At 42.0% G+C, this 25,730-nt stretch overlaps 2 protein-coding genes across 3 annotated transcripts; one reads left to right on the top strand and one right to left on the bottom strand.

Moving 5' to 3' along the window:
- Nucleotides 1–926: 926 nt before the first annotated feature.
- Nucleotides 927–13,465, bottom strand: LOC109466141 (protein SMG7-like). Of its 2 annotated transcripts, none has more exons than XM_019763788.1 (21): nucleotides 13,387–13,465; nucleotides 12,664–12,695; nucleotides 12,286–12,403; nucleotides 12,019–12,079; nucleotides 11,675–11,825; nucleotides 9,574–9,735; nucleotides 9,138–9,288; nucleotides 8,781–8,869; nucleotides 8,529–8,578; nucleotides 8,102–8,270; nucleotides 7,427–7,580; nucleotides 6,776–6,843; nucleotides 6,592–6,652; nucleotides 6,239–6,355; nucleotides 5,800–6,061; nucleotides 4,740–5,600; nucleotides 4,381–4,430; nucleotides 3,962–4,113; nucleotides 3,387–3,620; nucleotides 3,087–3,223; nucleotides 927–2,805 (listed from the first exon to the last, which is right to left on the bottom strand). In XM_019763788.1, the coding sequence occupies exons 1-21, from the start codon at nucleotides 13,461–13,463 to the stop codon at nucleotides 2,710–2,712; spliced, it is 3,252 nt and encodes a 1,083-aa protein (XP_019619347.1). In that variant the 5' UTR covers nucleotides 13,464–13,465; the 3' UTR covers nucleotides 927–2,709. The 2 variants fall into 2 exon arrangements, with proteins under 2 accessions (XP_019619347.1, XP_019619348.1); XM_019763789.1 differs by having other exon boundaries at nucleotides 13,415–13,449.
- Nucleotides 13,466–13,908: 443 nt separating this feature from the next.
- LOC109466124 (tetratricopeptide repeat protein 28-like) lies at nucleotides 13,909–25,730 on the top strand. Its single transcript, XM_019763759.1, is given in 23 exon segments — nucleotides 13,909–14,141; nucleotides 14,360–14,467; nucleotides 14,828–15,037; nucleotides 15,524–15,701; nucleotides 16,005–16,135; nucleotides 16,508–16,627; nucleotides 16,792–16,967; nucleotides 17,206–17,675; nucleotides 17,678–17,835; nucleotides 17,953–18,059; nucleotides 18,202–19,116; nucleotides 19,603–19,726; nucleotides 20,036–20,212; nucleotides 20,605–20,701; nucleotides 20,982–21,203; nucleotides 21,425–21,572; nucleotides 21,730–21,884; nucleotides 22,209–22,312; nucleotides 22,843–23,068; nucleotides 23,562–23,808; nucleotides 24,420–24,537; nucleotides 24,822–25,061; nucleotides 25,412–25,730. Coding segments are annotated over 23 exon segments (4,797 nt in total). The 5' UTR covers nucleotides 13,909–14,066; the 3' UTR covers nucleotides 25,703–25,730.

Genomic DNA, 25,730 nt, shown 5'->3' with positions numbered 1-25,730 from the left:
TCGCGACTGTACATATTTTAGCATCGGAAAAGCATGATATATAATTCTATAAATCTTTCATTAATAATATTGACGCTTGGGACGTCGTTACGTACTAGTATACCGCGCCTTGTACATGTTTAGAACGCTATCATTTAGAATAAAGCACTAAACATGAAAAAATACAATCGTTGGAAAATATGCGAAACCGAATATCCACATCAGAAGAATATCGAATTAGATATTGATATGATTCTACTTTGTAGATGTATTTCAGCCTAATGACTTAAGATGTATATTCACCACTATTGCTGCTGACTAGAAGTGCCTATAGCTGCTGTTGTGTAATATTTAGTGAGCACTATGGAACCCAGTGTGAATTTTGTGAAATGTGAATAAATTTTCTGTTCCTTGCCAAAAATGCGAACGTATCCTTCACTACTAATTACCTAACCACCTAAATTATGATACGACTGTCCCAGATAAGTCTCAATGTTATACAAAAAAACCCAATCGTATTCTAACTCAATGATTGAGTTGAAGTACCAGGGGTTTTCATCTAACATTCAGACTCATACTGGGACAGTCCAATGAAGATGCAGATAAATTGGACAAAAGTACTGAAAAGTATACAAATGTACTGGATACTAGTAGATTTTCTGTAACACATAATCTTTATTTCTATTGCGTGGTTTGTCATCTATTGCCACTTGGTTGGTGACAAGCTTCCTACAGGGAGTGAGGGCCATTCTTGGTGATAGGGCATTAATGGATTTTTATATAAACTTTAAGGGCAAATTCAGAGTCACGTATGCATCTGGCATATGATGGTGGTGTCAAGTAGAAGTCCAATTTTTTCAAAGAAATTACTACTGTTAAAAGGATCTGTTGCTGTGCTTCACACATGCCCATTACAGAATACTTCAGGTATCACTAAGTCAAAGATAAATTTAGATTTTGTTGACATCATTCAGAATTAAATAATCGAAAAAGAAACTGAAATGGCTGTACATGTACATGCTCATTCATCTCTTTCATTGAAATGAGCACAGACAATCATGTATTCTCTCTGATTTTGCAGTATATTTTCTATGGGCTCACACATGCTAATGAGTATGGCTCTGATCGTCCTGATCGTACCAGACACTCCTATGTGAAGGCAGAAACCAATGCTGATGCAGATCAGATGTCTGTCTTCCACAAAATCAACTCTGTATGGCCTTACTTTCTAACATTTGTGTAGATCAAGATACATATATGGAGAGGTGGGAACATGAGTTTCACAGTTGGTTTCCCTGCTTACTTGTACCACAGGACAAGATAGGTAAAACTTGTAGTTCTATTCCTTTCATGCAATGAAAGAAGGGTCAAAGCGGCCAAGTAACTGGACATACATAATATGTATAAGGGACTGAGTCTGCTGTACTTCTCAATATGAGTGTAGACCAAGGACAGCACCTTGTTCTCACCTCTCTTCTAAAACAATTACTGAAGTCTTATATCCCCCCACCTGTGATTGGTATGGGCTACCATATGGTTAGAAGAACATGTATTTACCTCAATGCATTCCAAATGTCATTCTTATACTAGATTTGAATGAAACCCTAATAGTGGCAATGGGCACACTTGACTCACAGTGCACCATATTGTGTGATCAGCATGTTGGGAGGTACAACTATTGATATCATTCACCCTAAGACACACAAAACTGCTCCTACCAAAGCAACTACCATATTGTATAACAGTACATTCATCTGATTCACTAATGACTTAAATTGCAGCAGTACACTAATGATATTCTTGACTTTGGAAATCTTGAAATTTTGTCTATGCAGAGGTCAGGAGCCTAATCAAGTGCACTGCAGTATGTCCCAAGTCTTGGTGCTAAACTTCTTACGGTATGCCACTAAATAAGACACCACAACATCAGTACGTAGTTATGGCAATCCTATGCATGGATAACCAACAGCCCAGGAAAGCTCCTCTTTCCTTTTGAATGAAGAGCTGCCTACATAGTGTTTAATCTTAGTGTACCTTATTGAAACACAGGACATTACATCTTAGCATGTTTTGTAGAGTACACAAGCAAATGAGCAGGAATCAGTTCAAAACACCAGAACTGACAGAATGGTGTCCATAATCAAATATCATATGCTAAACCTGACCATTCTTGACAAACAATTTTTGATGCTTCTTTCTTTCTAGCTCAGCACGACATGTACATTTGTACCTTAAGCCAGCACTTCCCTTAACAAAGCCTCTTCTTTGCAGGATGATGTAGAGACATTTTGCCCCTCCTCAAACTGAAAACTTTGCTCCAGGAGAATAGACGCTCTGAGAACATACGTTTATAATCTCAGCACTGTGTAGACTTTAACTTTATCTTCAGGCCATTGGGCAGCTATTTCTCAGCCCGTTCAAGCAGCCACCACACCGGTAGTCAGACCCCTTCAGTGCTACTATGCTAGAACTGGCACCAGGTGCTTTTATTACTCTAGACATGGCTGAATCTTGAAGAGACGGAGCATCTACTAGGTCATGTGCCCTATGTGAAAGCTTTTCCCGGGACCTGGGCTGGTCCCTACTACAGGGCGATGCTCCCGGCCTGTTACCAACACACACACGCTGGCAAACGCTCGCTTTTTTGCTTTCAAGTTGGACACGTCGTCCGGTGGTCCATCTCTGAGTGTGGTTGGGAAGTAGTTGAGGTTGTGTGTGTGAGCCGTGGGTTCAGGGTGGGGTGTTGTCTCGCTGTTGTTTCTGCTGCTGCAGGAGTTGTTCCAGGGCTGACTGACCTGAGCTGGCAGGCGTGCTGGACCAGATAGACTGATGCACAGCAGAAAAGAGAAACGAGTTTAATAGGTGAAATGGCTGTAATGGTAGAAACATGATACTAATGCCCACCAGTAGTATACATCTACAAGGCTTTGGATTGTCCACACAAGCTGGGAATGATAGTTCAGTAATTGGTGGAAGAGGCTGAAGAGATCTACTCTACCTATAGCTCTTACAGGGAAAAACAAGTTGGCAACTGCCAAATCGTACTCTGCCAAGTTGTAAAACAAAATGTAGAATACTGCTGAAGTACATGTAGATAGTAACTGAACCTGTAGATCACTGGAGAAGTAGCCAGTATTGCCAGTGTCTGTGGTAGATGTGGAGGGAGGTGGCCAGGAGCTGCCAGAACTGCTGAACCCCAGCCCGATGTTGGTCCCCAGCTGACTCAAGTGACTACTCTCTGTTCCTGAAACATTCAGACACCAAAACACCTACTCAACCTACAGCACATAAATCTCCATTAGGATTCCAATAAGACCATACAAGAAACTCTGCCTGATCTAGGAAACTTTTTTTCCCTTTAAAAGTAAAAAATGTATGAAGAAAGAAAGTTTTTCACACATCCCTACCTGGGAATGCTGACCCATGGAACTCCCCTCTCCCCTGACCGCTGAAGCCGCCCCTGTCCTGCGAATGACTGGAATCCGGTTCATACCGGTCGGGGAACCCCTCGGCCTCCTGAGGCAGGTACTGGCTGCCCAGGTTCCCCTCCAGGTGTAAGGTGTCCCTGAAGGCCTGGGAGAAACTCGTCTCACTCGCTGAGGAGAAGGAGTCAGACAACAGCTGACTAGAGGAGTACGGGCCTGGAAAATACATAATCATTTCAAATTAATATCAGCATTTTATGATGTTTGTTTGGGATTTTCAGTAAGGGGTGCAGCATTTCTCTTTGTTCCTCATTATGTATTTTGTTGTGATCCATATAGAAGGACTCTTGTTCATTCGTAGTTCTTGCCACTATAGCAACTGGTCCAGTCTTTCCAAAAGCACCTTTTTTTTTCAAAAAAAAAATCTATTTTACATGTACAATTTCTGAGAAGAGGAGAAAACATACAGTCACATAGTTCTACTTCATTAGAACATAATTAAATACATTATCCTTAGCAAATGACGCAAAGAGATTGAAGGGTGTGTGGAATCTGACCTCTGTCAGTGAGGGACTGTCCAGTACTGCTGGTGATGGGGGTTGACCAGGAGGACTGGAAGAGGGAGTACGACCCACTGCCTGTAGACTGGGGAGGGAGCAGGCTGGGGCTGTAGTCTGTGAACACAGCCTGATCAGGGGAGGCCTCGGGCCTGGAGATGGAAAACAATTTCACCAACTTAACAAAAGTTACCCCTATGGACCTTTCGGGATCTACATACTACTACTAATACATTGTAGAAGTACTCTATGCACTTCCTTAATTATTTTGAAGCAACCATTCGATGAATTTCCTTGTATTAATCTCTAGTATTGGAGTCAATAAGTTTCAAAGATCTAGTGTGGATGAAGAAGTTTTTAAGGAGGCACTGTACTATTGATTTAAGCAAATAGTACTGTGTGGATCTGGGTATTCTTACCGAGAATAGTCATCAAAGGATGGTGCACTAGATGGAACAGATGACTTCCCCTGTATAAAACAAGGTACAAGATCAGGGAAAAGTTTGCTACTATTCTGAAGATGCCACATCATACAGTGATAAATCAAATGACATAGCTTACTATGTAGTATGTAACAAACATGGTGATTGGAAAATTTTATTTCAATTGCAATAAATATCATACATAAAATTCAATCACAATGCACTCATTAATGTTTTAATAAACTGATTTTATTAACGTAATGGACTTAAATATGGCTAATAATAAACATTGCATGTAATACTGAGATATAAGTATCCATACACATTAAGTCAATGAATGGTTGTATAATCCCTACCTTAGACAGTGCTGGGAATGCCATGGCAATCCTGGACGAAGGGAAGGTGTCTACTGGTGACCGTCTCGGCTCGCGGCCCTGCTGCTGCTGGGGCTTCAGGTTGGCCCCAGGGGCGGTGTTGAACGCCGGCACCCCCACCCCGGGGAAGCCTTCATCTGCACGGTCCTCCTTGTACAGCGGATTGTGATGTGTCTGTCCACCCGAGGCAGGCACCGGGGAACCCACCGCTCTGGACAGCCCCTCGGCGGGAAGGCCCCTGGGTCTGCCTGGTTCAGGCCAGGACGTGGACACGGCCGGGGAGTAGGTCTCCAGCCCTTCTGACAGCAGGCCTTGCAAGCCAGAAGTAGTGCCTGCTGGGCCTGAGAAGGGAGAAACATACTGATGGCCGCTGCCCTTAGGGGCCTGTCCTTGGTTTAACTTGCTGGTGCCTGAAAAACCAGGCATCGGCAGGCTGTCTGCATTGGGGCCCCTCAGATCAGACTGTTCCATTCCTGACGTGTTGATTGGTAGACTGAACTGGTGCGGGAGTTCGGGAAGCTGTCCTGGCACACCAGGAAAGGTGCCTGATGATTTGATCAACTGTTGTTGAAGCCCGATGAAGGGGGGCAATGCCAGCATTTCCAGTGAAACGCTCCCAGTGGGCAGCAAGGGGTACTGAGTGCTGTCCTGGGTCGACCTTGGAGGAACAGCCGCAACAGGGGGGCTGGGCAGACCTTGCTGTTGCTGCTGTAGCTGCTGCAGTCTCTGCTGTTGCTGTAAGAGCTGCAGCTGTTGCTGGTGGAGATGTTCCTGATGTTGTACTTGGAATGGATGATGCAGGGGTACAGTCTGGGGGGCAATCGCTGGCTGGTGTTGGCGGACCTTGGTAAATAATGACACAAATACTATGGACATCTGCATAGACTTATAGGGAAAGTAATACAAGAAAAATACTTTTTAATGTCATTATCAATTATTAGAAGACTATGGGATTGGTGGTACAGTACTTATTGTACCGCACAATAGAACTTGGTAAATGGACAACTTGAAGGTAAATCAATCAATGACACTGTTTCCCTACCTGCTGTTGTCCCTCTCCCTGGTTGACCTCAGGCGACCTGTTGTCCCTGCTGATGACAGCCTGGATCCCCACAGACTTCAGCCCTTCCTCAGACAGGACCTCCTTCATGCCCCCCTCCCCCTCTCCTGACCAGGATGGAGCCAACTCCTCTCCTTCTCCTTCCTCAGACTTGCCTCTTCCCTTGTCGTCTCTGGCCTCCTCTTTTAAGGGACTTGTAAACTTGACAGTCTGTACACCTGGTTTTCCTTGTTTCTTCAGCAAACTGAGAGAGAATGAGAAAAAAATTGCATCTCAAGTCAGTCAACCTGTTGAATATGAATGTTTCTGGGAAATCTGAAACCATCTAACAGTGGGGGAGGTTTGAGGAATTGGAAGAGTGAGGGAGGGGGAAGTTGCAGACAAGACAATGACCAACACAGGTTGCTAAGTTTTGACTCACCTGGGCTTGTTGTCAGTGATCCAGGTGCCAATGTCACACAGCCGCTGGCACCTGTACTGCACCTGCACCTCACCTGGCTCCAGAATGGAACTCTGCCCTTTGCTAAAGTCCAAAGGCCTGGGGAACAATATAAACAGTGCTCAACAGTGAAATGTATTTCTTAATGTGGCAGTATGTTTTGTGATTATTTGATCCAATTGCCAAACTGGTACTTTGCCAATGAGCTTGGATTTCAGCCCATCTTGTCTTGAATAACAGTATCTTTAAGTGTAAAATAAAGTTAAAGGTTGATGCATGTAAAAGGACACAAACTATTCATTTCTATCTGAACCAGCAATTAAACACCTTTTTACCTGTGTGCTTTAACCAATGGCAAGAATCCTTGCAGTTCAAAGTCCTCAGGTAAGGGGCGATCTAAGGGATAAAAAAAGAAAATAGCAAGTCAATGTTGAAATATTTTATAAAGTACCAATGTCATAAGGATCAAAGGATAAACATGTATTGTTAGCATTTTGTACAATGATGAAAAGTACTCACTTGCTGGATTGTTGATCCTTTCTTTCAACTGGATACAGTTCAAAACTCTTGCAAGCTTTGGCCATATGCTGTCATGTTGAAGAAAATAACACAGTTAATGTTGTTTCAGTATTCAAATATCCCAATAACATTTCTATTCTGAAATTTGAACAACATAGAGGAATGGTGCATTAGTCCACCTGAAAGATAAAAACATTTCAAAGCTGCTCTATCAACTAGAAATACGAAAATTATACATTACACTACCACAGTGTATGCAACCAATGGAAGGCTGAGCTAGCACCATGGACAGAGACAACCTTTTTTCAAGTAAAGTTTCAATTTAAGTGGTTTCTTTTTGAGTCATCTAATATTTTCTTACCTTTCTCTAGTGTGTGTAAAAAATGAATTCAAAGACATCTTGGGACAAAAATGGAATTCTGTTTTCCACAAAACTAGCACCAAGGAGAGGACAAATAGCTGTTGCAATGGTCAGTGTTTCTTAGAATGCTTTCACATCTTCCTGATTTTTGCTGGAGATCTATTACAGTAACTGTAATGATATTTAAGAAAGATATTTAACTAATGTCTATTAATGAAGTGTATTAAGTACTACAAAATGGATGACACTCAAGACGTAGAATGATTCAATACTGCATATAAGAAACTTACAAGGGTTTATCCATTATTGTTTCTTCCTCAAAGAGGTTGGGTCTGTGAGTGAGCCAGTCCAGGGTGACTTTGACTGCAGCCAGACATGGGGAGTCCTGAGCTGACTGGTCAGACTTGGTGGGGATGTAGTGTAACATCAGGCTCAGTAAGGACACTGGGGGATGGGGAGGGAATAGGATGGATTAGTAGGTGACAGCATCCAGTTCAACAGGAAAAATGAAAAGTCCACTTCAAACGTTGCTGAAGGTCCTTTTTAGTGATGCTGAGGAAGAGTGACAGATGCATATGTCACTTGAAATGTCTGAATATACAAATGTATATACATCTATAAATCTTCATAATTCATCCAGTAGAGTCAGAATTGTCTTTGAATTACATTACAAAATAATCTGAAGTTGCAACTTTCTCCCGTTTAGCTTTGACTGTCACAATCTGTTCCTTACAACTCCCTGTAAATTCCTTTATTTTGTGGTAAAGGAGATTTTTGCAGTATTTTATGTTTGCAGTGAACAATTCTTAAGTACAGTTAGTAGTAACACATTGGAAACATATATTTTCAGTGTCAAGAATTTACAGTGGAGGGATTTTCGCAATTATTAGAAAACCGACACAAACATTTGAAGATCTACAGTATGTTACTACTACCCCCATGAAACCAATGCTAGCCCTGCGTACTTGACATGCCCAGCGCCAGGTTCCAGCCCACCATCTCGTCATCGCTGTACGCAGCCGTGTCGATGTCCTTGTCGGTGGTGCAGTCTCGCACGTGGTGCAGAGAGAACAGGTTGATCGCCACCATGTACACAAGCTCCCGTAACGTGAACGCCTCTTGATACAAGTGGGTCTGCCAAAGAAAAGACCAACAACGTCGGTGAAGGTTACACATCCAGATAATAACGTACACCAAAAACAGTTACTCTTGCGACTTGAGTAAAGTAACTGTTTTTGGCACAAGAGCAAGAAGTGTTGGGATAAGACCTTGACTTTTGTTTCAAATTTGTTGAGGACAATTGATTAAGAGCGGCATGAAAGTTTCAGAAAAGATACAATGTTTACAACAAACACACTATAATGAACATTGCATTGACATCTGCATACTCACCCTGAACTGACTGATCAGCAAGTCTTTGATTTTAGCAGCAAAGGGCAGATCTGTGACCAAAGAAGAGTTATAATAGATAATCTTCAGCATGTGATGCATTTAACAAAATTTTTTTACATGTCAAAACATTTCACTCTTAAGACAATCATAAATGTTAGTTAGCACATAATGCTGAGCCAAAACACGGACATTTAGGTTTCATCACTCATGATCTGAAATCATTAAACAAAAATGAAATAAGTGCAGTCAGACCTTTGCTCAGGTAGATGTGTGCATGGAACCTCAGGAAATACAGGACAACCTCATGGGACGACAACTTGTGGGTCTTCAACTCATTTTCTCTACAACAAACAAGAAGCACAAGGCAACAGAGGGAAGCATCAATACACATTACAATGTACGTGCCTTAAATAAGTTCATACTGACAAATGAATGAACATCAGATATGTCTGGACCACTGGTTTCAGTTTTGAACCATCCCTGGCAGAAAGTTACTTGCTTAAATATCTACAGGTCTTGACTCTCAAGTATAGTATAGGATCCATTCATGGACTGTTGTCTTAGAGCATACATGTATGTATAAAAAGATAGCTACAGTACAACAAGTACCCATCGGCCAGTTTGGAGAAGGTCTTGTTGAGGTTAGTGGCTGCAGCAGGAAAAGGATGCTTGACTGCAATGCTGCGGCAGTAGTAGAAGACCATCGGCAGCTGCTCCGCACGCGACGCAGCCAGGATAGCCATCTGGTTGTAGGGCTGACCTGTAGGTCAAAGGTCAAACTTTATTCGGAGAACTACCAGTATATCATACATTCAAGTGTTGCCCATGTTTTCTGGCCAACAAAAATCTTAAGAAAATACAGTTTTCTTTTTATTGAAACATAGTGGCAAGACGTGGTGGCAACACACTTAAGTTACACTTATATTCATGTCGCCACCAGACAATACATAAGACATCATGTTTGAGACAAGACTGACTCACTAAGCGAGAGAACTAACTGACCCAATGGGAAAAGCAGGTAATAGTTGATAGTAAGATGCTTTACCATTATAAGGTACAAGTTGAGCGGCATGTCTGTAGAAGGACTCTGCCTGACTCAGCTGGTTCCTGTAGCGAGCGATGTCTCCCAGATGCACCAGGCAGTGCTGACAGATGTACAGGCAGGAGCTGGGCTGGGGGGGCAGGATCTTGTGCCAGGGACTTGGCTCTGGACGGAAATAAACATCAACAATACATTGGTGAAGGTTAAATATCCAGGTAATAAGATACGTCAAGAAACAGTTACTCAAGTGTCACTGACAAAAGGTAGTGGATGCTATCTGAAACGTCTGACTATTTCCAAAATCATATCCAATGACTAACTGTTTTTTAGCAAACATCAACAATGTTCAGAAGAACAGAAAATACAAAGGTGTTTCATGTGATTGCATGTCAAGAACTTTGACATATAAGTTAGGCCACACCAAGTAAATTTTATGGATGACATCCGCGCGCGCATTGATTTTGGCCTGTTCCTAGAAAAAAAAACAAGAAATTCCGCTTCCTGTAACTATGACCAAAGAGTCACGACAGTGCCGAAAATCGTTAGATTGACGTGAAACCCGTAACGTTAACGCGAAATGGGTAAAGAGCACATGCTTTGTTTCAGCAGGCCTGCAAAAATGTGATGAAAGAAACAGGACAGGACGACAACTGCTGTTCCAGCTGATTTATTGCTGTTTTGATGATGAATAAAAGACTTCTTGCTTCTTAATCTGTGTCACCTCATTATATTTCAGTCCATACCATGGTATGGATGAAATATATTGTGCTCTCTCATGTTTCTTCTCCTCCTCCTTCTTCTCCTCCTGCCACACAGTCAAAGGGATTCAACTCCACCATCATTCAGCCAAATGACTTAAAATTTGGCATGGAGGTAGAGTGGGCCAATACCCCCCAGGCGTTTTTTTCATTTTTTTGATACATGCCTTTGAAAAATTTTTATGAAGGTTTTTTGGGGCATTTTTCGCCAAAAAATGGATTTTTGGATCCTGAGCCCTGGTTTTACAACCAAATGATCTGAAATTCGGTATAAGGGTACCTTGAACATGTGTCTACAGAATAGCAGTCACATATTTGGCATACACCACTTCCAAATGACTCATTTGGGGGACTTTAATGGCTATTTTCAGCAAAAAAAGGGCCAAAAGTGCTATACCCGTTCCATGTTCTATCTAAAGAATACCCGTTCCATCTGCCATTGGCCATGGAACACGTGTTCCACTGCAGGTTACCTGGGGTCACATTGCAAGTAAGTCATGCGTAATGACCCACACATTCAATTTCATGTGCCGAAGACCTTCAAAATGTATCAAATCTCATCATTGTTAGTATTTGCATACCTATAATAAGATTAGTAAAGCTTTCGAGATTCAATGTGCTTGTTCTTGCATCCTTGTTTTCAATTACATAGCTAAAACTATATAAGTCATTTATTTGAGAATCTTTGCCAGTTTTACACTGGGGTCAGTTTGGAATAGTCCACTTTTGCGTGGGAGGGAGATGGACTGAAATATGCTGTATTTGCTCCCAAGCAAATGTCGGCCTCTCTAGTTCAATTTGTGTCCTAACATTTATCGTCTCTTAGTATATTTCTAATCTAGCTAGGCATCTTGTTTTTTAGGGCCCTTCTTGTTTTTTTTTCGCCCTCTCGCATTAGATATAGGGTCTCCAAAGGACGTCATCCATAAAATTTACTTGGTGTGGCCTTATTATAAATCACAACAACGATCAAATCTACAAACCAACAGAATTTGAATCCTGCAACTGTCTATCAAAGAATGCTACAGTCTATTTAGTATTTACCATGCAAAGGATCTGGCCTAGATGCAGAAAGTCAATACAAGACAATTCTCAGCATCTTTCTGAACTTGAAGAACAACTGTACTCTACACAATACAAAATTTACAGTGGAATCTTTCTATGAGCTTCAAGGACTTAAAAGCAACATAATCATATATGGACTGTATGACAAACATACAAATATGGGTGTGGACTGGCAGACCTCATAGTCATACAACATATACCAGAGAGTATGCCTGGGAGTGTTTTCTCTTTTTACTGCATGTTTACATTTACAATAACAAAGATATCTTGGGAACACACACCTCCCATGATGCCATAGTTGGAAGACTTTGGCCTGAAGGGTAAGTCCAGGTCAAACGCAGAGCAGAGCTCCTGCAGCAGCTGCAGATAGAACCCGCTGGCTCCCTCCAGGAACACAGCTAGACTGGCCTGGATGTCTCGTCTACTGGGGTTCTGTAACAGTGCCAATACAATGCTGTCATTCTTTACTAAAAAAATTCATCCCTATGGTAGTACCTAAAACCATATATTATGTTATTCTCTAATAAGTAACAAGTTTACCATTGGTATCAATAGAAAGGCAAAGGCAATATTTTTAGACTGTCCCTTCAACTTTGTGAATATAATATAGTAGCGTGTTACGTACAGTTTTATCCTTGGTCTGCATCTGCATGGCAGTTATCTGGTTCTTGAATGCATGGTTCCACCTGAAAAGGAGTTTGGTCCATTTTTAGTTCAAACAAGTAACAGATACTTATTAACATTTGAAAGGTTGTCATGTCAAACCAAAGCAAAACTATAGCCATGGACTATGACTATATATGAATGCCCAGTATAGGAATAGGAACAGGAGGGACTAGAAGCACCTACACTAGGTGTAGGAAAAGCCAGCATGTGTAATTCTGATACTTACAGGTCCTGTTCCACCTTCTTGTCCAGAGCGTACTCCAGGTCAGTGACCAGGGCCTGCTGGTACAGGTCCTGTAGGGTCTGCCTGGACGTCCAGGCTTCCGCTGGACCCATCCGCCCATCTGATGGCAGACACAAAATAGTTTGAATAACTAGTACCTACTTACATGTTTTACACTTGTGGGATAAAACTGACGCTGAGCTCAAGAGAAAGCTGATAACATTCTTGAAAATTTCAAAGTCTAAAACAAAGAGTACATTAATCACATATCATCTTTATGGTCATGTCTTGTAAACTGTAGCCTGACTAAATCACACTCCTACTAGTCCTAGTGGTCTACCCGGCTGATTGGCCCACTGGTAAATATTATTCTGATCTTACCTGCCACATCAGCTTTCAGCACCTCAGCTTTTCTGCAAGGACAACATAATCATGTGTTAGGATGAACACAGCATTATCTACATATGACAACATGTTCACAGCTCTAGTTTCACTGTTTAACCAGTGTTGTGCCCTGTACAGTCAGGTATCCTGACCTGATTATCAGTACCATATCCAAATTCCAATCTAAGACATAATGAAAATCATCTCATTCATTTAGCTAGGCGCTAATTCTTCTAACATTTCTGTTCTGAACAAGCCATCCAGGTTTTTCAATGTGAGTGACATGCTTTTCACTATGGCCGTATGGGTGACACATCTACATTTCAAAAAGTACAAAACTTAAACTGTCAAACTGATCAAGATGATGATGATGAAACTAATTTAATTACAAACACATGGACAAGTCTTCTTGTCCATGTTATTTAGTGACGAATTATAGCATTTCCAGCCAAACGAAACTCGCTACAGTTACGTCACGGTCTCGTTTATATTCAGGATCTCTTTTCGTTGATTAGAGTTTACTTTTGGAATTTACAACAGAAGACAGTGCGTTACGGCACAGTTAATTAGCAACGTTTTAAACGTTAGAATTTGATGTCTTATATTTCAAGTAAAATTCCATACAACGAGCTTCGATATTTATAACAGGCACATCATTTTGATCCTGTAACACTTCGGCATCATCTCTTGTACAAATTTGAGTGAATTTATTTTCCACACCTGAGAATTTCTGCAACATTCATCTCACCCTGTTTCACCTCGCCAGGTCGCTGCCATTTTGACTTGGACAATACCATTAGTGTGAACCTATAGGGATGTTATTTACCTAACAGCTTCCTTGTAAATAAACAAGTGGTATTTGCCAGGAAGCCATTGCTCTAAACTACATGTAAAAGGATATTACAATCTTTATAAAGAGTTTTATTTCATTGAATACACATTTATTGCCGTAAAAGCCGATAATATTCCTCGGTATAGGAAAGAATCATCCCTAAAAATGAACTAGTCTAAAGGTCAGAAACGGGACCTCAGAAACGGGACAGTGATGGCATACAAGCATAAAAAGACCGGGACTTTTCCTTTAATACAGAAGATGACCTTATAAAAAGACTTTATGGTGACATTCTGTTTAAATATTTGTATTGATTGTACTATTCAGTATAAATTTTAAACCGTTCTATTGTTTATGGTTATCAAGTATTATCGGCGGTGCGTTTGGCTGTGGTCAAAGGTAAACAACAACAAGTCGGATCACTTTCATGGGAGTTGCCAAGCTACAGGTACGCCACACAGTGAGGCTGACGTGGGAGGGCAAACCATTTTAGCTTGCTATCTAGCTATACTCCTGGTGAAAAAACGGACACATGCAGCTTTTTAGAGCGTGTCTATACAGATAAAGTATGGAGAGGGGCCACGGAGATTCACCTGCCAGGCGTAACGCCAGGAGCAAAAGGGATCGAAAGGCTAACTTGAAGGTAACTTAGAGATTTACTTATTTGTAGCTATATAAAATGATATCTAAATGTTACTAGCTATATACTAAGTATATTTGACCACCTAATACAATACAACAATCAAAAGGCGTTTTCCAAGACTAGCTAGAATGTAGTTTTGCATTTGTAGTTATGATATGTTGACATTTTTATTTGATTGATTTACACTTCTAAATGATCTTCTAATTCATCAACCCCAGCCGTCGCAGCCTTTAGATCAGCCTACTTCAAACGAGAGTACTGCCCCACAGACAAGTAACAGCACCTCTTCAGTATCATCAATAAGTGACGATGACAAGGAATCCAAGGTGAACATCTTATAGTCTATTAATATATTTATGACACAGCTACACAATTTCTCCACAGTACTTTCTCAGTACTGCATCAATTAGTAGAGATACCTGGAAAAAAGCTAATACATGTATTAAATGTTAACGTTAACACATTACACATGGACCTATTACTTGGCTGCAAGGTAAGTAAAGCATGTAGTGTAAGTTTGAACATCGAGAAGATTTTCTTAAATTTGAAACAGTAAAAGTGTATAAAAATTTATTATTCCATCATTAAAGTTATGCACTGTTATCAAATAAAAATGTCACTGAAAGATTGTTGTTTTATCAGAAGCAGCATCAATAGAAATGCTGATCCTGAAATTTTCTTTCCAGATTCTGCTCCTGCAGGCAGAGGGAGATGCAGCATTCCACAGCAGGGAGTACCACAAGGCAGTGGACCTGTACTCCAGGGCGCTGGACCTACAGTCGGACGTGTACGAGATACGCGCCTGTCGCACTGCCGCGTACATCCAGCTGGAGGACTACAAAAATGCAGAGGCAGACGCTCAACAGCTGATCAGCTTCAAGCCTAAACTTCCCCAAGTAAAGACCTTGTTTATGCTTGTACATAGGTTCTGTTTGCTGGATGGTAAAATTACTATTGATTACTGTCTGGTCATTTCTTAAAGTTTTGTATTCATTTAGTAAAGCTGTCACCTGGATACTTCACTACATGTATATGCTTCTCTTTCTATTACATTGCCTTTTGTTCTTTATATTCTTTATATCAACTTCAAACAATTGTTTGCTTTTGATGTATGATTATCATGATAGTAACCACCTGTAAATCTACAAGACACTGAGTCTTATTGAGTCTTTTATGGGCAATATAGTCTGAGACAAATGTCACCAAAAATTGCCATTGTAGTATCACTCCTGGAATCAGTCAAGGCTGAGCTACGCAATTGTGTCATGGAAACTACAAATTCAATGTACATGTACATGTATAGATAAATAAAGCAAATAATTAGGGTTCTTTTATTCTCTTTTGAAAAAAATTAATGTTCCTTTGCTCTGTTTACCTTGCAGAACTATTACCTGCTGGCGATCTCCCAGGCCCACCAGGACAGACATGAGGAGGCTCTGGGCTCGTTTCTGCAGTGTATGGACCTGGACCCAGAACACAGGGACCAGCTCATGGAGTATGTCGTCAGTATGGCCGCACACGTCTGTCGACTGGGGGACAGCTCAGTACAGAAGTTCATGGGTACAGAAACTTCATAAATGCTGCTCTATATAGATTATCATCATACTCTCTATTACAGACTCTATACTCTACATTAATCATATCATCATGATTTTAGCAGCTTGACCAAATAGCAAATAAGATATACCAGTAGTCTCTAGGTGTAGAGATTTTAATTCTGTTGTACATTTTGTATAACGTTACAATTATTTTCTTTTTTTTATTCATAATCAAAAACAGGTGTCAAAGTTTTAGAATATCTCTACTACAATGTAATTCATAAGTATGAATAATGTTGATGACAGAAGTGTTGTTGTATTTCAGAGATGAAGCCAGTAGCTGCCCTGCATGAGCTTGGACAGACCCTGCACTACTGTGGCATGCCTGCCCTGTGTGTGCAGATGTTGGAGTCTGCACTCAGGATTCCCACAGAAGACACAGACATAGTCACCAAGGTGGGTCTTCATAGTACTGTTTCAAAAATGAATTGTATATCTCACCTTACCTGACCAGTCCCATAGCTGAATTGTATATACTACTGAATAAAATCATCTGGGAATATATTTAAGGGTAAAACTTTTGTTTCAACACAGGGGATTGTTCTCACCTAGAGCTTTTGACCAGTCAAACTGGTCTTCTTCAATAGACATGATCCAGTGTCATAAGACTTGTCACATGGTTTCTCTGACTCTGAGGTGTGTGACATCAACACTGGGTCATCTGGGAAGATACTGATTTTTATCATCTATCACAAGTGTTAGCTTTGAGGACAACATTTTTTATCTTCACCAAAATCAGACATCCCACTGCTTGTCACTTTTCTCCAGGTGTACCTGTCATTGGGGGATGCTCACACAGCTGTACGCCAAGGAAGCAAGGCCAAATTTTTCTATGAACAGTGTCTGTCTGCAGCACTCAAGGCTGATAATGTAGTGCTTGAAACGAAGGTAAGTCATCAGTAAGAGTGAGTGAGGTGATCACTATTATCCCCATACTTTGTAAACACTGCACAAAAATAGATGACTTTACAGTTACAGTGTACTATGTAACATAAGATTAGATGCCCTTTCCTGAGAGTTGAGACTGACATGTTGCTGTCCTGTGTCCCCAGGCATATGTAAACCTGGCCAGTCTGTGTGAGCAGGAGGGACAGGTGTATGAGGCTATCATGTACTACATCAAACTACTGACTGTCGGGGATGACATTCGCGCCAGCTTGGACGACGAGAAAAAGTTTCGTGACTACTGGTCTATTGAGCTAGAGCGGGGAATCCATCTTAACCTTAGGTACTCAATCCTCTGCATTAAAATGCTCTGTGGTCTTCACTGTACATTGTATTAGCAATTAGTTTCTATATATGGCTTCCATGGTGTAAGTGCACTTAAAATGCAAAGATGTGAAGTATGGTGAGTAAAGGTCTTGGAATTTACACCCAGAATTTTGTTGAAGCACTACATGTATGGAAAGATTACAATACTGTGATAGTAAATGTTTCTTTACCCTGCCTGCTCTCCTACTCTACAGCATTGCTTACAAGAAGATCAGGCAGTTTGCCAAGGCACTGCATCATGGAAAGGACTACATGAAGCTCATCGAGTCCTCCAACCAACCAGAGCAAATGAGACAAGCCCATTACCACATGGCTACTCTGTACGAGGCTGGGCAAGACTACAAGCAGGCCCTCGCACAGTACAACTCCTTCCTCTCCCTTTGTAAGGAGGCCAATGATGAGGCGTCCACGGCGCTTGCCCACGGCTGCCTGGGAAACTTGTACGTCTCTGTGTGTGACTACAAACAGGCACTGCTACACCACGAGGAGCAGCTGGACCTGATGGAAAAGGAGGACAACGTCGGGGCTCAGATGATGGCACACCTGCACCTGGCAGAAGTTCTGATGAAGACAGAAGAGTTTGAGGACGCACGGATCCACCTACAGGAGTCCTTACAGCTGTGTAGGGAGTTAGACCAGCCGGAGTTGGAGTGCAGGACCTTGCTGAACTTGGCGACCTGTTCTCGGAACAAGGTCGTCACCAGCACGCCCTGTACTACTACGAACAAGCGCAGACTCTTGTGGAAGATGAAGACCAGCCAGACCTTCATACCATCTGCCAGTTTCACGTGGCACACATGAGCCAGTTCTCAACTTCACTCAAGGTAAAATCAAGATCATAGAAACTGCATCAACGGTTTAGATTTTGAGGTCTGCCAACATGAATGTATAATGTGTCATTTTACTATCTCTGAGAATGATTATGTGTTGTTCTTTGATAGGAACTGGAGACAGCAAGAAGAACATTTGAAGAACTCATCCCTGTCTATGAGGACCAGGCACGCAGATGTGATGAGGAGGAAGTGGAGCTACCTGAGGATCTGGGCAGGTAACGTTGATGCATTCATTTGTAAAGAAAAGTGTTCAAGTTCCATTTACACATCTCAGACTAGAGATGCATAGCTCAAGAAAGACTTCACTTTCGTTGCGTCTCTTTCATAATCCCCCAATTGTTGCTGCCATTATTGCAGGTCCCTTCAGCTGGCATATGATGGTATGCTGTCCTCTCTCAGCAAACTCGGCAACACAGACCAGGCTTTGGAGTACACCGAATGCCACAGGAGACAAAACCTGCTGTGGACACTGAATGTCCGACCACAGATCCCGGACTGTTCCAAGCTTTTTGAGGACCCCGGCTCACTGTCCAGCTTAGTGAGCAGATTTGATCCACTCAAGATTCAGCAACTCTTTGACATCGTCAACGTAACAAACAAGACAGTCCTGTACTACTCTGTGGTCAATGATTCCCTGTTACTGTGGGTGCTTCAGCCTGGGAAAGGTGTTGCAAGGTTCTACAAGTCCTCCACCAAAGAGAACCTCGTGGAGAAGTGCAGAAGTTGCATCACACTCATCAGGACAGTTGAGGGGAAGTCCAGCCCATGCTACGACATTGAAAACAGAGCGCTTCCTAGGAAGGAGGCAGAAGTGTATGAAATCAAGAAGGCAAACCTCCGGGCCTCACAGTTGAAGAAAGACTTCAGGAAGGAACTCGAGGAGGAAGTTGAAGAGGGTTCAAAGAAAACGGAGCCGCCAAGAATGCCATTTAAGGAACTGTACAATGTTCTCATAGCTCCTGTCGAGGACCTTCTCTCAGCCCTCCCGCTTCAGAGTGACCTTGTCATCGTCCCTGACAAAGATCTCTTGCAGGTGCCCTTTGACCTCCTGAAGGACTTCAAACAGAGAAACCTGAGTGAGAGGTTTCAGATCACCATTGTGCCCTGTCTGTATGTCCTGGAGGTGGCTTTTCTGGGGATCCAGTCTGTCAGAAAGCCAGGCGCAGCTTCCACCAGGCCGCAGGAGAAGTCTGTCATCATGGCTACAGCATCCACTGGCAGTATCATGGTGACTAAGACCAGAGGAGATCAGTCCACCATTACATACACAAGGTATATCTACTTACCTTACTTTGGCCCTTTGCTCCTGCCAAAGCATAGGCCACCAATGGTACTTCTCCACTTCACTCGTTTCTGGGCTGTCTTTCTCAGGTCATCCCAGCTGCTGGCTACTCTCCTCATCTCCTCCTCAGTATCTCTTTTTCAACTGTTTCTGGGCTGTCCTTCTCTTTCTTCTTCCATGTGGATTCCATGTTACAGCCTGGTGTGTGATGCTGGATGGTAGTTTCCAAGGTATATCACATCGGCTATATTCTCTGTTGATCTAGAGTGTAGACTACATTCGTTTCTTTTTCTGTTGCAAATTTGCAAGACTACAAATTATAGCATTTTTCTTCAAAAGGATCAAACATTGCATGTCATTCTTCTAACTGTATGTTGGTTAGCAAAGTAAAAGATTTTGTCATGCTGTATCAAGCTTTGTAATTTGGTTAGCACAAAAAAAGTGAGACTGTGTCGACTGTGTCTTGTACTCTACAGGAGCAAGGATCCAGGGAAAGGCCTGTTGGAGATTCCATCCACACGTGAGGGGAGGCCAGACCTGGAGAGGGAGGGGCTCAAGAGGATGAAGCTACTGAACACCATCAATAAACTGGTCACAAAGGTGATTATTGTACAGTACTTTGGAGATGCATAAACTTTATTTCTGCTTGTGACATGTTAGATTTTACACCCAGCAGTGTGTTGTCAACATGTCTGAACTGAACAGCAATGATGCTGACAATTTATTCTTTTTTGTTTAGCCCAACCAACTTCTAGCGAAGTTAACAATTTGATAGCTTTGGTTCCTTGATATTAACTATTTCTTTTGTAATTTTTCCAGCTTAAGTAGACATTCATATAAATTGGTAGATATGTATTAGCCTATATCTTTACATGAAAATATTTTCTATACATGTATTTGAAATTGCAGACCTCTACAGGGCAGCAGATCACCACGTCATCCTCCTTTGTGACAGAGTTCCGGCAGTTGAGTGGGCAGGAGTACACCCTGGTGGTGGGAAACCCCTCCCTGCCACAGGTCACCCTGTTTGGGAGGACGTGGAAGCCGTTCCAGCAGCTGAACGTGGCAGATAAGGAGGCCTCTAAGGTACATGTATCTTCTGCATTATGTGACTACCTGTAGGTCAAGAAACATGCCTTTTTATTCCATAGACCCGGTAACAAGGGTGCTCTACCCACATACCTTCTGAACCTATCAACTTAAATGTAGATCTCCTGCTGTCATACATATCACATATCAGGGCCCAGTTTGCTCCCAGAAAATTAAGAGTGTAGTTGATCCAAATCTGATAGTAAAAAAAAATACTACATTTTTTACATGAACAATTCTGAACTTCTGCATTTTCAACCCTTGGCAGTTTCTTGTCACTAGTGTTGTTCTCTGGTTCCTAGAAGAAAATGAAGGACAATTCTGTGTAAATAATTACTAGTAAGTCTGGGATAGAACTGATGTCTCAATGTTTGCATCCCATGCTCTAGGTGGCAGACTACCTGGGAACAGAGGCACTGACTGGAGAAGAGGCCACCAAAGAGATGGTCATGGCTGTCCTACCAGGGGCTACAGTTGTTCACATAGGTATCATAGACAAACCTTTTTTTTTACAATCTTAACACTTAAGTAAGGTGTTGTTTGTGGAGAAAAAGAAGTAGCTTGTATGTAGACTGTATTGCTGTAATCAACATCAACATTTCAATTCATTTTAGAGTCCAAAACTGAGTTTTTCAGATTTGTGAAGACATTTGAGTATCTTAGAAAACAAGAAAATATGACAGTCATATTTATGCTCATGTTTATCGTACTGCATGTTTTTCTGTAATCCTTCAATACCTAACAATAAAATCGTTTTCACCCACAGCCACCTTTGGTAGTTGGGAGGAGGGTATCCTGGCCTTGTCGCCCAACCCCGACCACCTACAGGACGGCCCGCCGACACAGAACAGGTACATCCTCACACCTGATGACATCCTGAACCAGAAGGTGTCGGCCAAACTCGTGGTGCTCAGTGGTTGCCATGGAGATGACTTCCGCGGCACTCTGGATCTACAGCTGAAGTTACCAACTTGTCTCCTGGCTGCAGGTTGGTTATAATTTAGTATGTTTGAAAGTTTGTTTCCTCTGTGAAGGTAAACATGTCATGTCTTTCCCTCTCTTTAGCTAAAAAATTACTGCTTTATATCTGGGTTTACTACAGATTCACAATGGTGCACTCATCCATTGAAGGGATGGGAGAACCGAGAGACTGCAGATTCAATGCTTTATAACATGAAATAATGTTAGTAATAAATGCTTTTTTTGTAGGGGCTAAGTGTGTCCTGACACAGCGGTGGCCAGTGCCCAACATAGTGACCAGCTTGTTCTACCACCACTTCTACCAGGCATTGCAGAAAAATGCCAGGGTCACCAATGCCATGAAGGTCGCAAAGGACAAGGTCAAAGCTGATGATAGGTGAATGGTGATTAAGTATTTAAACAACAACAGAATAGAATAAGTAAACTCTGATCCTGTCTTATCCATTCATACCATAAAAATGATAAATTACAACAGAAATAATTCACAGGCTGAGTGATGAATGTAAAAGAGCCTCCTTTGCTTAACCTTCCAGATTCAGTGCCCCTGTGTATTGGTGCACCTTTGTGCTGATTGGTCAGGATGTGGAGGTTGACCTGGGTCAGATCAAGCGTGCCATGCTGGACCAGACCATGGATAAGGTGGAGGATGTGGAGGATCTCCTCAATCCAAAACCACTCACTCCTGAGGGTAAGGCTGTCTGCATGGGGTGGCAAATTTCTCATCATTTAAAATCCCATGAAATTGGAGTTTATTTCACATCAAGATATTAACTAACAGTAATCAAGCAAACATTAAGTTAGTAAATCTGAAGTTTCCATTCAAAACAAACTCTTAAAATATTGATGTAAAGATATATTTCGAAATGGCACCAGACAGCCAACTACTGTGTCAATCTTGTTACTTTTTTAATTGTCAATACAATATGTATTATGCAAAGTGTAAAATTTACTTCAATCACATGATGTCACGATTGCATCTGTGGAAGTATTAATTGAAGTACTTTTGTTTCAGCTGCCAGTAAAGAGACCTTACTGTACAGGCTTCAGGCCTGCGTCTCAGTTCTACTGTCTCACTCCAAAGAACACACGGATACTGTACCAACTCTCCTGCAGATGGTATGTATTTTACATACAATGATACAGCTGGTATTTCAATGATACAGTGATACAGCTTGTATTTCCTGTTAAATATCTCTAGCATAGATGCAATGGTGTAGTATTATTATCTAGAATGGATCGATGATCTTTCTTTGCTTCTTTTATCTCGTGAAAAATAGCATTGAAAACATCTATTGCCAGGTTTGATTTCTCCTTGGTGCTGAAATGCCTTCCATTTGCTTGTAGTCCCATTTCTCACAAAATAGTACCTTAGAATCTTGTCAGTTCAGTGTTTTAAATGGTTAGCTACATCTTTAAGACATACAAAAAGCTGTAGACAGTTTTAACCCATGTTGTGTGTTCTAGAAACTCAATGTTTTGACAATTGATCACTATTTATTCTATTTATGTACATGTTACCAATATCACTCACTCACTCACTATCCAGTTTATCGTCTGTTGTTCCCCGACTTCCAAGATGTCAACAGTTTTATCTCTATTAGAAAGTCCAGATCAATGGTTTTTCTTTCTTCCTGTATTGTACACAGATTGGAGATGCTATTGACCTCCTGGATGCTACAGAGTACCGTCAGCCCCCCGTGCGGCTGCCTGACCATGTGGTGGCCACCCCGGGCGCCCTCCCCCTCCTGTCACTGCTGGGGTTTGACTTCCAGCCCCGCGGAGCACATGTGGAGCAGCCCTACATCCTGTTCCCCCACTGGAACCAGGGGAAACTGCTGCTGCCCTCGTATGAGTCACTGACTGCTGCTATCGGTAAATATCTGTTGTGTAAAACGCATTTGAAGATGCCAAATCTTTACCATGATTACACTGTACGTGACTGTACCAATGCTACGCACATACATTTAAGCAACAAGGAAAGCTTCTAGCAGGCCCACAAGCAACATGCATCTATGTAGGATTGCAAATCCTACCCACATACCAACTATCATCAGTATCCAAGCACAGCAAATTCCTCAAACCCTTGTCCACAAACACACACATCAACTGAAAACACAACCTTCACTTCACAGGGTAATAAACACCCAAACATAGAAATGCCTTGTATAAGAAATAGGCAATTCTTCAACATCGACTTATCATGATATGGTAAAGCACTTGCTGGGCGATATGATTTTAGTTCTTTTTGTTTGTTCGAGGATTGAGAGGTATCTTTTTGACAATCCACATATTTGTCAACAATCAAGAAATTACTGAGTTGTCTCTTGACCCTGTGCTGTGGTGCTAATTTGTTGTCCCTTTCCAGATATCATTTCCAACCACCGGTGCACACAGTGCATCTCAGAGATCCTGCCCACTACAGAAGATATCCTGTGTCAGCTGATTGACATGCTGAGCCTCACGCTGCACTCTCCGGAGCTGCAGCTGAGGGTGGGGGACAGCGGCGTCCAGCCGCTCTGGGCCAGGGGGTCCGCCACACGACAGCTGCTGTCAGCACTGGGGTTCACACAGATTGGACCGCTCCTGGTGTTTAACAAGGTGGCCAGCAACAGGCAAGTGTATACAGTAGTATGATCAAGATTCTTTTCTTCAGAATACAACAGTTTTGAGTCCTTATTCTACAAAGTAGTTTTCATAACTCTTTCATTCTTCTATTTGTTAGTTGGATTGATGATCTTTCTATGCTTCTTTCTGCAATATTTGGCATCGTCACGTTTACTAGTACTTATTCGCAGATTCTGTATTATCTTTGCTTTATTGTTGCTAAAAAACAGCATTGAAAACATCTATTGCCAGGTTTGATTTCTCCTTGGTGCTGAAATGCCTTCCATTTGCTTGTTGTCTTATTACTTAGTAGTTTAGAAATCTTGTCAGTCATTTACGTCAAGAACTGGATTAGATTTTAAAACCCTTTCATGATCAGATTTTAAAGCCATCTTATGATCAGATATTAAAGCCAATTTCATGGTAGTGTCTTAGATATCGGTATGAATGTCTAGTGACTTCATTGTCACTGGTTGTTATTGTTGGTTAATTTCAGCACAACTAGCATTTACGTGAGGGATATCCTCGCAAAATACTGATACTAGTAGCATGTCTTGTGAAAAGCCAGAAAACTTGGCTCTATTCATTGATCTTAACATAATGAAATCTTCCTGTCCAGGGTCCTGCTGACAGCCACCCTGCACATGTTATGTGCCATGTCTGTCACTAAGTCCTCAGGCATGGTCCACAAACTGGACGTGTCCCAGCTGGCCACATCACAGCTCACCACTGCTGCAGTAAGTCAACCATTTCTAATGCAGAAAATGTATTTGACCATGAGGCCTGATGTATTTAATTGTATGCCATAATATATTAGTCATCTATACACACTGATGCAGCCATTTGGCTTCCAGTTCTCTATTGGTTATTAGGAAAAGGACATTTGCAAAAAGCATGCTACTGTAGCAAATCCAGTAACGGATTAGCAAAACAAAACATTTTGACATCTACTTATAGTCATGAATATCCACACATTACGCCTGAAACATTAGAGCTAAAGCGTGTATCATTTCTGTGTCAGACAAGAGAGACCAGCAGGGCAACTCCCGCCATCGGCGCGAAGGAGCTGCCGTCCCTACGACCCGTCCTCCTGCCGCGGAACCAGCTGAACGTGTCGGCCACCTGGATGTCTGAGAAGGAGAAGCCGTCAGCCGTCAGGCACAAGATGCGGCTGTCTCAGCAGCTGCAGGGGATCCAGGCGGACTACAGGCGCTACATGAGCCGCACCGTGCAGTGGCACAGCGAACTGCTCACCGCTCAGGTGAGAGGGACGATTAGCTTGTCTAACAGCATTGTTTACATATCCCATTTCACTCTTTTTTACTGCAAAATTCAGCCCAGTGTAATGATTCAAAGTGCGCATTTTGAAATCATTGTAAATCTGGTGATTATGTACTTCAGTTGTTCATGAGCGAAGCACAAAAAAAGAAGATGCATGTATGATACATTGTTCATACATGTATTTCACTCCTACATTAAATTTCTCATACATGTACATACTGTATGTTCAATTGCTTATTAACTATTAGAATGGAAGGCCTACTGTGAATCAGCAAGAAAGTTTGAAATCGGTCTATTTGAAGTTCCTGTTGCTTTGTTTTCCCACATCAGGCCAATGAGAGCCTGGCACAGATCGGGAAAATCCCTCGTAACCCCGAGAAGGTCAAGGTCATCGCCGGATCCACGCCCTCCATGGAGAGAACACCAGTGGACCTAGAGCCGACCCTTGACCTGGAGGGGGTGGAGCAGAGACGGGACTACTCCAACTACGTCCTGCACCGGCGGTGTGAGAACATCGCTGACCTGCACAGGGACTCCCTCAGGAAACTCTACCTGCCGTTCCTGGAGACTGAGAGGAAAACTAAAGGACTGGGGACCCGGGGGAAGAACACACACTCGTAGTCATGTCAAACCAACCATGTATTTTCCT

Source organism: Branchiostoma belcheri, unplaced genomic scaffold (assembly GCF_001625305.1).
Source record: "Branchiostoma belcheri isolate BF01 breed outbred unplaced genomic scaffold, Haploidv18h27 scaffold16, whole genome shotgun sequence".
NCBI lineage: Eukaryota > Metazoa > Chordata > Leptocardii > Amphioxiformes > Branchiostomatidae > Branchiostoma > Branchiostoma belcheri.
Note: the sequence above shows the minus strand (reverse complement) of the source record. Positions and strands in the feature narration are given on the sequence as shown.